This window comes from Bos taurus, chromosome 16 (genome assembly GCF_002263795.3).
Source record: "Bos taurus isolate L1 Dominette 01449 registration number 42190680 breed Hereford chromosome 16, ARS-UCD2.0, whole genome shotgun sequence".
Lineage (NCBI taxonomy): Eukaryota > Metazoa > Chordata > Mammalia > Artiodactyla > Bovidae > Bos > Bos taurus.
In genome coordinates this window covers 72,513,733-72,526,537 of record NC_037343.1, presented here as the reverse complement: position 1 = coordinate 72,526,537, position 12,805 = coordinate 72,513,733, and the positions used below count along the sequence as shown (strand labels likewise).

Sequence of the window (12,805 nt, the reverse complement as noted above, 5' to 3'; positions counted from 1 at the left end):
AGCATCCTCCTCACCAGGCTCCTTGTCTGCTTTCCTTTCTCTTCACAGCAGCCAGGATGATCTTTCTAAACACAGATCGATTCTGTCACTCTTCTCCTTTAAAGTCTTTGTGCATGCTGCCCTTCTGCCAGGGAACACTCTCTCTTAATCTCCCATCCTAGTCCCCTACCCACTTCTCTGCTGCACCTAGTGGAATTCAGTTTGCCATGGAAGTCTCAGTTCAGATGCCACCTCTGTCAGGAAGCCTTCCTTGATTTCTCCTGGCTGGGCTGAATTAGATGCCTGTCTTATAAGCTCCCATAGCATCCTGTTCTTTGACCTATTATAACTCTTGGCATTCTATTAAATAACAGAAGTGAAACTGCATATTCACTTGTCTATTTTCCTGGTGAGACTTAAGCACTACAGCTGGTTTGTTTATGAAATGAACAAATCAATATAGGAAAAGATGGGTCTGAGTGGAATAGTATACAGTGGGCCAGGATCTGAAAGACTGAGAATGCCCTAGGATGGATGACTTTGAGGACAGGACTGGTCCCCAGTCCAAGTATCCTCAGGTGGCTATGTTGTCAGCCTGACTCTAGAAGGAATTTGCTGACCTGCTCAGAAACACACCCGTAATTCATTCTGATCCAGCTTAATGCTGAGCTGAAAATTTATGGACAGATCTAAAAAGAAGAAATAAAAATGATGGATGTTAGAAATTATCCTATGATATAACTGCTTTCCTTAAAGGAATTAAAATCTCATCCAAATATGGGTCACTGGCCTTTCTGGTGGAGACTCTACTTTTCTCAAACAACATTGGCATCAGTCTCTGAATGAGGGCACCACACACAAACAGTTACATTAAACCAATGGCTTGGAAACACCACGACAGTTCTCCTTCTGTTCTTCACAACTGAAATTAGATAAAAGTAAATTAGCCGAATGTTTCTCCACTAAGTAAACAGATGACAAATCTTCCACTGAAAGCAGGTGATGATTTCCTAAGATTGCTACAGATAACAATTCAAAATTGACTTGATTTCCCTCCTTTTGTTTATACAGTATGTATGCATTGTAGAAAATAATTGAAATATATTGAAAAATAGAAAATATGGGCTCTATGCTTTTGGCCGATAGAAAAGCATGCAGAAAGCTTCAGTTGACATTTTGGTACACGCTCCATCTTTCTTCCATTCATATGCATTTTTATGTAAGTTAAGGTCACTACATATATACTTACATATTCTGTTTTTCCGCCCCCTCCACCCAGTTAACATTATATTTGAAACATTTTGCATTCCAATAAAACTTCTTATATCATCATCATAACAGTTGCCCTTGATTTACCATAATTTTTTTAAACCAATCCTCTCTGTCTGGGCTCTACAGTTATGAGAATTTCCTTTAGAAAGCTCTATTAACTCTCCTAAATATCAGTGTCTTCAATGGGACTACAGGGACTACAAACCAATCTTTTAAATTGCTTAAGCAAAAACAGCATTAGGAGCAAGAACCTGGTTGTCCTCCCCACCCTCACTCAATGCATACATTACCGGATACAAATGGTTCTGCATTTCTGAAGTTCTGTTCACGCTATGGCTCCTGGCTAGGAGTGCGGATTTAATATAATTGCTTCGGCTGATGGAACAGCTATATGAATATTAATGTTGGTTGAAGTGTTTAGAGAGACACTTAAACAAAGCTTCCTCCCTTTGTGCTGAGCACGAGCAAGAGGTATTATTATATGGTTCACAGCAGCAGTGGTCACGCAGCCACTTAGCAAGCTCCCAGGGGAATGTGGAGGAACATCGCAGAAGACGGCGGTGCAGGAAGCGGGGCAGGGTGGGGGGGTCTCCCCTCAATCCCTCAGAAGGGAAACGTCTCTAAAGGATTTAGCTTCTCTGTCTCTAACACAACTAGGATTTACACAAAGTTATTGCTGCTTTTTCAACTTCTGTTAGATAAGCCAGTCTACCGTTGTCGTCTGGTGGTTCTCTTTTCCAAGAACTGTTTGAAGGAGGAGTTGGGAGGACCTACTAAGATTAATGCTATTTTTCTGATTGGATCAGGAGATAACAAAAGAAATGCTGTCAAGATTTCTTTAGAAAAATAAAATGTTATTCTTTTTTCAGGTTGCATCCTAATAACTGAAAGGATATGTGAAACTTGGAGCAATGCTTTCTCAAGATCTACTTAAAAAATTTTTTTTTAATTTTCCTGATTTTGAAAGTAGCATACATTCTTTTAAAGAATACTTGAAAGACAAATATAAAAAAGAAAATGAAATCCCCTGGCACCTCAAAACCAAAGTCACCAACTATAACATGGTGATGAAGCTGTTGGTAGACTTTTATCTATGAATGTTTCTTCCCACATAGCTGAGGTCACATTACATTAAAGAAGTGTATTTTATTAATTTACTTATCATAGGAGCTTCTAATATCATTTAAAATTCCTTTTGAGCATTTTGAATGACTACACTCTTATTTTGTTTAAAATGCTCTGAAATACTTGGTCATTCAGACAAGCATCCATATATTCTCTCTGCACCTATCTTCCCCTTGATTTCCTATTCCTTCCTCTGAATCCTAAATCTGTCTTGAGCCCCGGTTTCTTTTCCCAGTTCCAGACGCACCTTTCTGAATGGCTGTGGAACACTCCACTTGGATATCCAACTGCCCTTTAAATGCAACAAGTCAAAACCAAGCACCACCCCTTCCCTCCTGATTGGCTACTTCTGTTGCTGGTGCCTCCATCTCCTCACCCACCTGGACATCAGTCACCTCTCTCACCTCCCCGTATCTGCTCCTCACATCTTATCATTTATGGCCCTTCAGACTCTCCTCCCAGAAGGTCTCCACCACCTGTCTCTCACATGCCAAATTCAGCAAATACAGGATACCCAGTTAAATCTGAATTTCAGAAAAATGGATACATTTTTAGCATATATATATATATCAGCTCAGTTGCTCAGTCATGTCCCACTCTTTGAGACTCCATGAACCACAACACGCCAGGCCTCCCTGTCCATCACCAACTCCTTGAGTTTACCCAAACTCATGTCCATTGAGTCGGTGATGCCATCTAATCATCTCATCCTCTGTCGTCCCCTTCTCCTCCTGCCTTCAATCTTTCCCAACATCAGGGTCTTTTCCAAGGAGTCAGCCCCTCACATCAGGTGGCCAAAATATTGGAGTTTCAGCTTCAACATCAGTCCTTGCAATGAACACCCAGGACTGATTTCCTTTAGGATGGATTGGTTGGATCTCCTTGCAGTCCAAGGGACTCTCAAGAGTCTTCTCCAACACCACAGTTCAAAAGCATCAGCTCTTCGGTGCTCAGCTTTCTTTATAGTCAAACTCTCACATCCATACATGACCACTGGAAAAACCATAGCCTTGACCAGATGGACCTTTGCTGACAAAGTAATGTCTCTGCTTTTTAATATGCTGCTGTTGCTGCTAAGTCGCTTCAATCGTGTCCGACTCTGTGTGACCCCATAGATGGCAGCCCACCGGGCTCCGCCATGCCTGGGATTCTCCAGGCAAGAACACTGGAGTGGGTTGCCATTTCCTTCTCCAATGTATGAAAGTGAAAAGTGAAAGTGAAGTCGCTCAGTCGTGTCTGACTCTATCGACCCCATGGACTGCAGCCTACCAGGTTCCTCCATCCATGGGATTTTCTAGGCAAGAGTACTGGAGTGGGGTGCCATTGCCTTCTCCATTTAATATGCCATATACATACACACACACACACACACACACACATATATATATACACACACACATATCCCACACACACACATACATATATATGGCCCATTCAAAATTTAGGATATATTTAAGCTAAAAATTATTCTTTGTTTATATGAAATTCAAATTTAACTGGATGTTCCTGTTTTATTCGGTAGCCCAAATCCTGTCTCAGTTTCTCCTGCCCACACCTTAACACCTTTCATCCATACTATAAGCCATAAGTCACTGAATAACCTCCTTGTCTCTATGTCAAATTCATTAATTTTTGCAAATCGCAGCTTTAATGGTATTGCACTTTACTCACCACCCTTGGCGGTTTCCCACTGCCTAGTCCCTCAGACTCCCATTTAGAAACATCAGCAGGCTAGCGCACACCCGCCTCTCCAGCCCACGTCCCACTGCTGCCTCTCAGGTCCAGGGCAAGTGCTGGTCTCCTGGTTACAGATCACCCTACACTCTGCGTTCCCTGGCCTCTCTCACATGGTTCTCTCCATCTACGATACCCTACCTCACATGACCAAATCCTGACTCCACCTTCACAAAGCCACCACCCTAGGCTCAGCCTTCACCTCCTTGTACACAGATTATGAGTAAGCTTATACCATCATTTTGGCAGGTCAGAAATAGTCGAAAATCAGCAATTTCACATGGTTTTGGCTAGTGTAATATAAGATCTCCGCTCTGGTGCTTCCCTGCCTTACCATCTTCCCCATGTTCATTTCTTCAGCCCATTCCACAAAGAAAGAATATCAAGTAGTGACTGCCTACAGCAATGTTTCTCAAGTACAGTCCTCTGTCCACCACAACACGTGACACGGAACCAGTCCATGGAAGTGGGGCAGGGAGGGGGCGGCTGTTAACAATGCAGATGCCAAGGCTCCACCCTGGAGCTGCAGAATCAGAATCTGTAGGAGGGCCTGGGGATCTGCATTGTGATCAAGCTTTCTAACTGAGACATCCGCTTACTAAAGCAGAGAACCACTGCCCTGCACAGAATGCCTTCTCCATCTACTCACACTGGTCCCTGAATATGCCATAGGGTTCCTACCTCTAACGACCCTAGAGACTCTTGAGGATCCTTCCAAGCCCAGGTCAGTTTCTATCTCTTCCATAAACATTTCCCTGTTCACACAAGGAAGTCTAGAGAAAGAAGTACTGTGTCATTTGTCACTAATCATGCATTTTTCTTCCCAAAGGGAATAGAACATTCATCCACAATAAGGATTTTTCTCTATACCCCCACCCATCCCAAAGAGACCAACACCAAGTTAGGCTGTGACAGCTGCTAAATAAATACATGCTACACTAATGTCCATCCAAGGTCAACAGACCCAAAGAAACCAACTCTCTAAGCAAAGATGAAAGCACCTTCCGAATTAGGAACTGTGAGAAGGGAGTATTTTATTAAGAAAAAGGAAAAAAGAAAAAGAAAGATTTCACCTGTGAACAAGCATTTACAACTTTATGCATACGTTTAAGGAGAATGTCCATGTCAGTCCTAGTTCAACAATGATAGAACTGCAAGGAGAAGGTTCACCCAGACTTACCTGTGCCAGGGCCTGCCCATCCACCTCCCCCGGGCTGCTCCCTTCCTTAGGCAGACTCTGGCCCATCCACAAGTCAGAAGTGCCTCCTCTAGTTGAGAGCCACAGCTAGACCTATTCCAAAAAGACACTGGACTCAACAGAATAAACGCATCATCTTTCCTCCTTCTCCCACTCTGACTCTATTGCTTGTCAGTTGCTGCTGGAAACTACTCTCTCTCCTCACCTCCCCTCTCCTGGAGGTCCTTCCCCTCCTGTTCTTTCTGGCACGTCTTCCCCATCTCCTTTCCATCACTTTACTCAGGTCCTTGTGATTTCTCACCTGAGCCTCCTGACTAGCCTCCATGTCTCTGTATTTGTGGAAACCAAATCTTCACATCTTTCCCATGTTTAAAACCCTCTATGGGTCCATTATCCCTTCAAGATGAAGTCCAGATCCTTATTCTGGACCATAGGGCCCTTCATAGTCCTGCCTTTCAGTTCAGTTCAGCTCAGTTCAGCAAATAGCCCCCAGTGCCCTCCATGTGCTGGGCCAGGCCAGACATCTAAAACCAAAGGACTCCGCTCACAGGTGACAGAGGAGTCAACGTGCAGTTGACGCAGTGTGACGGACTTAGCAGGCCACAGGAGGCCTTGGAGACTCAACCATGTGGTGGCAGCTCCTGCAGGGAGTTAGTGAAGGACCAGGGCTTCAGTTACATCTCCAGTTCCACGTCCAGGGCTCCTGCCACTACTCAATGTAGGCTGGCAACCAAGATGTCTGTCCTGCCCAATATGATGAACCAAAACACAACAAAAACAGAAGACAGGAGATGATCCATGACTAAAATATGAATTAAGGACTAAAATGCAAACCCCATAACAGTTACTACAGAGATGCTAAATCACAGTGAAACAGAACACTTAAATATTGCACATATAAGATGGAAACAGAGAGATGGATCACACTCAAGCTTAGCCCTGATGAAAGCTCATCACTCACTTACGTTGGTCAAGTAACACAGAACTGAGATAACAACTTACTTGCAGATGCTAAGAGAGCCACTTGGGCAGGAATGACATGAGTAGTTTTTATTCTGGTATCTATTTGAACCGTGGTGTTGGAGAAGACTATTTACAGTCCCTCGGACTGCAAGGAGATCCAACCAGTCCATTCTGAAGGAGATCAGCCCTGGGATTTCTTTGGAGGGAATGATTTTGAAGCTGAAACTCCAGTACTTTGGCCACCTCATGCGAAGAGTTGACTCACTGGAAAAGACCCTGATGCTGGGAGGGATTGGGGGCAGGAGGAGAAGGGGACGACAGAAGATGAGATGGCTGGATGGCATCACTGACTCGATGGACGTGAGTTTGAGTGAATTCCGGGAGTTGGTGATGGACAGGGAGGCCTGGTGTGCTGAGATTCATGGGGTCACAAAGAGTCAGACACGACTGAGCAACTGAACTGAACTGAACTGAAGAAAAACTTAAAAGAAGATTACTTTAAAAATCTAATGAATAAAATACACAGGCTAAAGACTTGAATTTATTTCAAAGAGCCAAGAAACTAAATTGGAGAAGCCATGAAGTGATTTCTAAGAGAATTCCAAAAGGAGATTAGGAGGATATCATTTCAAAAATCAGGCAGAGAACCTCACAGGGAAAGGAGGACACAAGAGATCATCTAGTATATTCTCTGTCCTTGGGGGACAGCATGGTTTTCAATCCGAGAGAGATGCTCTCTATGTCTGCAGGACCATGTTTTTAAACTGCAGGCTGACAGCAGGTCAAAGACAGCAATTGAGTGGGTCATGACTGTCAATTTCTTTCTAAATGAAAGAGAATAGAATCTAGTAGAAAATACGAGGTTGCATCTCACACAGCAGCATTAAGTACTGGGATCATGTATAACTGTGTATGTGAACATGGGTATATCAGTTCACAGTACAATATACACTGAGATGCAGTCAAGAAAGCTTGACAAACACTCTTCTAGAAAACTTCTATCAGAGAGGGTTTTATTTTTAATACATAGGAAACACATTCAGTTATGAATCCTGACCCTTTTCCTTGTACTTGGAGTCTGTGCTGAAATTAAACAGAGAATGGGGGTGGAATATCAGAACTGGGAGGAGGAGGCAAATTAGCAGAGTGTAAATCAAAGAACTGATAACAAGAGGCCAGAGACTGAAGGAATGAGATGGATGAGTTCTGGGTTTTTTCTGAAAGCCTCCTGCTTTATGGCAACTAAGGATTCCTTGGCTATTCTCACTGAAGCACCGGTTACATGGTAGTTTCTCAATAGTCACATATCCCATAACCCTCAAGAAGCACCTGTATTCTGTCTATGGCAACAGTTACCAAGCAGTATGATTGGTGTCTTTTTAATAATGTCCATCTCCACCATGTGCAGCAGCTCCTTGAAGGCTGGCCTGGCATTTGGTCCACTGCTTCATCCCCACCTCTATGACAGTTGACTCAGTAAATTTCAAGTGGACTGAAGTGAAAGGCATCGAAGGACCATAAAGCTCTAGTTCTAATATCTGCTGGATGCCGAACCCTCTTTGCAAGAACAAACTGGTTTCAGTCCATTGGGCGTAGGATATTCTAATTTGAGAAAAACAACAGTAACAACAAGATTCTGAAGTTTCCAGGGAGAAAACTGCCTGGACTCTCGTATCTCTCGGCCCAGAGGCTGAGTTCATGCAAAGGACTTGTGCCATCTTTTTATAGAGTAAGAGTGTCTTGAAATGTCAAAGACTCTTTAGGAGGTCAAGCTAGGACCTACTCTTTGGACTCAGTCTGGCTCCTGAAGATACCTGCTTTTTCCAGTCTGGACAGCCCGAGGGAAACCACCACGTTGAATCTGAAGCTGCTGAGCTATTTCAGAGGTCTTATCCACATTGCCAGCTGGAGCTGGCAGGATGCCCAAGAGGGCCCAAGGCAGAGGGCTGGACCCAGAGAAGCAGTCAGTTGACCAAGGAAGTCAACAATGAACCAAATCTGGTTGTTTGTATATGCTCAGCTGTGTCTGACTCTTTGTAGCCCCATGGACTGTAGTCCACCAGGCTCCTTTGTCCATGGAATTCTTCAGTGAGAATACTGGAGCGGGCTGCCATTCCCCACTCCAGGGGATCTTCCCAACCCAGGGACTGAATCCATGTGTCTTATGTCTCCTGCGTTGGCAGGTAGATTCTTTACCCCTGCGCCATCTGGGAAGCCCAAGCCCTGGTTGCTTCCCCACAAGAGGCCCAGGCTGAGGGGAAATGAGATGGAGCTGGGAAGTAACCTTTTGCCTTCCTCACCCTCTGCAGCTCTTCCTTCCTCCATGCCTAGGTGGCCAAATCCAACCCCTAATAGTGCAGCGGTTTAGCTTGGGGTGGGGGTGGGGGCTGATTAGGAAGCCCTGAGTATGAGTGTATAAGGGGGGGGGGGTGGTACTGGTCTGAGGCTACACTCCTCGGAAATGCATATGGGAAGTTATCAGGGAGGGAAATGGGTGAAAGACACCCTACACCAAATGATCAATTCAAATTCAAATTCAAGAGAGAGCCCACTAGTTGCTAGTTACCCTTCTTCTCAGCTAGGCAAATGTCCAGAGAGTTATCACTGAAGGAAAGTCCTCTTTACTGGGGACACTGATTAGTATTAAAGGTAGAGATAAATGTCTTCCCTGCAGCAATACTAAAGCAATGGTTTAACCCTTTGTGGACTGGTTGGATCTCCAAGGGACTCTCAAGAGTCTTCTCCAACACCACAGTTCAAAAGCATCAATTCTTCGGCACTCAGCTTTCTTCACAGTCCAACTCTCACATCCATACATGACCACTGGAAAAACCATAGCCTTGACTAGATGTATCTTTGTTGGCCAGTCCATTCTGAAGGAGATCAGCCCTGGGACTTCTTTGGAAGGAATGATGCTAAGGCTGAAACTCCAGTACTTTGGCCACCTCATGTGAAGAGTTGACTCATTGGAAAGGACTCTGATGCTGGGAGGGATTGGGGGCAGGAAGAGAAGGGGATGACAGAGGATGAGATGGCTGGATGGCATCACTGACTCAATGGACATGAGTCTGAGTGAACTCTGGGAGTTGGTGATGGACAGGGAGGCCTGGCATGCTGCGATTCATGGGGTCGCAAAGAGTCGGACATGACTGAGTGACTGGACTGAACTGAACTGAACCCTTGGTGTGTGCTGTTCCTTATGCACAATCAAATCTGACATCTCTGTTGATGAGGAAGGTAAGGGACAGAACAACTCTGCAGAGTTCAGTGGGTACTTCTGCTGCTAAGTCGCTTCAGTCGTGTCCGACTCTGTGCGACCCCAGAGACAGCAGCCCACCAGGCTCCTCTGTCCCTGGGATTCTCCAGGCAAGAATACTGGAGTGGGTTGCCCTTTCCTTCTCCAATGCATGAAAGTGAAAAGTGAAAGTGAAGTCGCTCAGTCGTGCCCGACTCTTAGTGACCTTATGGACTGCAGCCTACCAGGCTCCTCCGTCCATGGGATTTTCCAGGAAAGAGTACTGGAATGGGTTGCCGTATTAAGAATCCAAAATTTACTTGAACGAAGTTTCAGCCTCCATCCCCTGCTGAATCTCTATCTCAGTCTCCCTCCCACCATCTGCCAGCATATGCTAAAGGAATACCAAGCATCTTTGGGTTACCCTGAGTGGAATGTAATCAAGAGGGCAAGTTGACTCAGAGCCAGGGGAGAAAAGAGGCTGGATAGCATATACTCCCAAATCAAACAGAAACAAAGTTCAGGCTTTAACAAAAAATACTATCTATGTCTGGATACTTAGTTTGAATCTCAACTCTAATTCAGTGTAACAATCTCTCCCTGTCTCAGTTTCCTAAGAAAGCACACCCAAAGATTAAAAAAAAAAAAAAGTCCACAATGTGTACCAGTGTCTGGCAAGCTGAATGAGCCGGCAAACTACATATGTTCTCATTAGGACTGCAGTATTGTTCAGTGGATCAGAGCCGAGGTTCTAGAGTTTGAGGTACTCCAAGATGCTGATTTCATGGACCTCATCAACCCTGAGGTCCTAGGAAACTTCTCTAACCTGTCTGAGCTTTCATTGTCTCACCTACACAATGGTGATAATAAAACCATTTTGTAGGGTTACTGTAAAGATGAACTGAGGATCTGTATGTGAAACGCCTGGTACAGAATAGATGACCATAAATGGTGGGTATTATTGTGGTGGCTTGCCCCCTCAGAGAGGCAAATATGCCCCCCTAAAGAGGTGTTCTGCAGCTGCCACCAGCAACTGGATGAATCTCTCCAAGGCCACGGATGCTCAAGCACCAAATGCGCACGTGTTCGCCCATGCCCCTGCTCCCCCGCCACACTCCCTACCACAGTGCACGGCACACCAGTAGTCCTCATCCATCAACTTCCTTCTCCCCCACAGCCAACCCCCCATCAGGAGCTGTGGATTCTGTTTCTTAAATATGTCAGTTCCACTTGCTCCTCTGTATCTGCCCAGCACGAGTAACAGTTTAGGGCACCACCAGTTTGCCCCTAGATAACAAGTCTCCAGCTTCATCTCTCTACCCACCGCCTTCCCTCTTCAATTAACTCGGCAACTACAATCATCTTTCTAAAGTGCAGATCTGATCATGCCTTTCTCTCGCTTGAAGCCCTTCATGGCTCCTCAATGTAACATCCCAGTCCTTAATCTGGCTTTCAGAGCCTGACACAATCTGCTTAGAGCTCAGCTCCCTTCCTGACCTCACCTCTCACCATGCCCCTCCTTGCTGTGTGTGTTCCAAGCCATACTGAGTACTGACAGTTGTACAAATGAATCATGCTTGCTCTCTCTCTGTAGTGATTTCACACATGCCTTCCCCTCTGCTTAGAGTACTCCTGTGTCCCTTCTCTTTTCTGTGCTAACTCATGCTCAATTTTTAGCTTTCAACTTAGGTGTCATTTCTTCCAGGAAGCCACCCCCAATACTTGAATCCTAGGCAGGTATCCCTGCCACTATATTCAAATGTCTGCTTATTGTTCCTCCCCCAGCAGAGCTTCTGGAGGACAAAAAAATCCTTTTGGTCAATGAAGGATCCTGAGTGCTTCAAACATCACCTGACACAAGACAGGCACTCAGACATGCGTTTGTTGGATAGATGCCTGGATGCTAACCACTGGGCCAGCCATGTGAAGCCATCTCTGGTTGAAGGAGGCAGCAAAGCCAAGCCGCCAGGAAGCCTCCACCCAGCAAAGGCAGTACCTACCTAGAATGGCCACCACCTCGTCATCCTGGATCACCTCCAGGGAGCCGGAGACCACGAAGCACAGGCTGTCGACGCTCTCCCCTGCGTGGTAGATGAGGTCCCCAGGGGCGCAGTGCACCGTCTGGAACTCCATGGCCAGTGCCCGCAGGCAGCCGTCGCTGGCCAGCCGAAAGGCTGGGTGCTCCTTGAAGACCTTGCGGTTTAGGTGCACGCAGATGTCCGCTCTCATGTCCTTGGGGCAGATCTGCAGGACCTGGCCGAGCACGGGAAGAAAACGCGTCAGGATCCTTGCTGTGGCCTCCAGCTCGCTGCTCTCTCAGCTCCCCAGGGGCCAAAGTGACACCCACTAGACTAGACCACACTCTTCAAGGCACCAGTGGACAAGACAGCCACAGTCCCTGTGGGAGAGAGACAGGGGCCCCCAAATCTGTGCCAAATGCTCAGGTCAGGGACTTGAGAGTCAAGGGGCCGGGAGTACGTGAGACCCTTTGGAAACCCAGGAAGGGCTCCCTGAGTAGGTGACAAATACGGTGACATCTGCATAACGTGTCAGAGGGAGCCCTATGAAAGAACATTCCAGCGGAGTCGCAAAGGCTGTGAGAGGACCTGAGCAACAGCCCGTGTGAATGAGGGGAAAGCTGGGGGTGCGAGAGGGGGCTACAGGAGGATGACAAGCTTGAAAGGATGTGGAGACTTACATTATGAAAAGACTTTGATTTTGATTCTGAGTGGGACAGGGACACATTGGGAGACTCTGAGCAGGGGAGGGATGGGGAGCCTCTATGTTTTAAGAGGATTGTGGCAGCTTCAGAGTGGAATTAGCGGGCCCTGACTGTCGGATGGCAGGAGTGGAGCCCAGGTGTTGGGTTAGCCCACTCCTGCAGGGCTCAGGGGAGCGGGGAGGGGCCTCGGACTGGGATGTTGCCAGGGGAGCCAGGGAGAAGTAATCAAATCCTGAACATATTTTGAAGATACAGCTGCCATGGTCTGCTGATGGACTGAAGGTGGATTGATTCGAAGAGAGATATGAAGTGATATATCTTAGGTGTTACTTAGGTAACTTCCTTAGGTATCTTAGTGCCTTAGGTATCTTAGGCACTTCCTTAGGCGTTACTAAGCACTTTGGAGTCATTCATTCATTCCATACTTAGCTACTGAACACTTTAGTGTATGCCAGGGATCATTCCAGGCTCTGAGGATGTAGGCAGCAAACAGAACGCCCTGCCTTTGTGTGACTTACTAGTGGGAGGGGACAAATTAAAAGCAAAAGGAGTAAAATTCAGCAGTAAGTGCTGAGGA

At 45.9% G+C, this 12,805-nt stretch overlaps 1 protein-coding gene across 2 annotated transcripts in view; it reads right to left on the bottom strand.

Moving 5' to 3' along the window:
• KCNH1 (potassium voltage-gated channel subfamily H member 1) overlaps positions 1-12,805 on the bottom strand; it is a 441,293-nt gene that overhangs the window by 120,584 nt on the left and 307,904 nt on the right. For both annotated transcript variants that reach the window (NM_174372.2, XM_024976030.2), the window contains 1 exon segment: positions 11,507-11,759. In NM_174372.2, coding sequence (NP_776797.1) covers positions 11,507-11,759 — 253 coding nt within the window.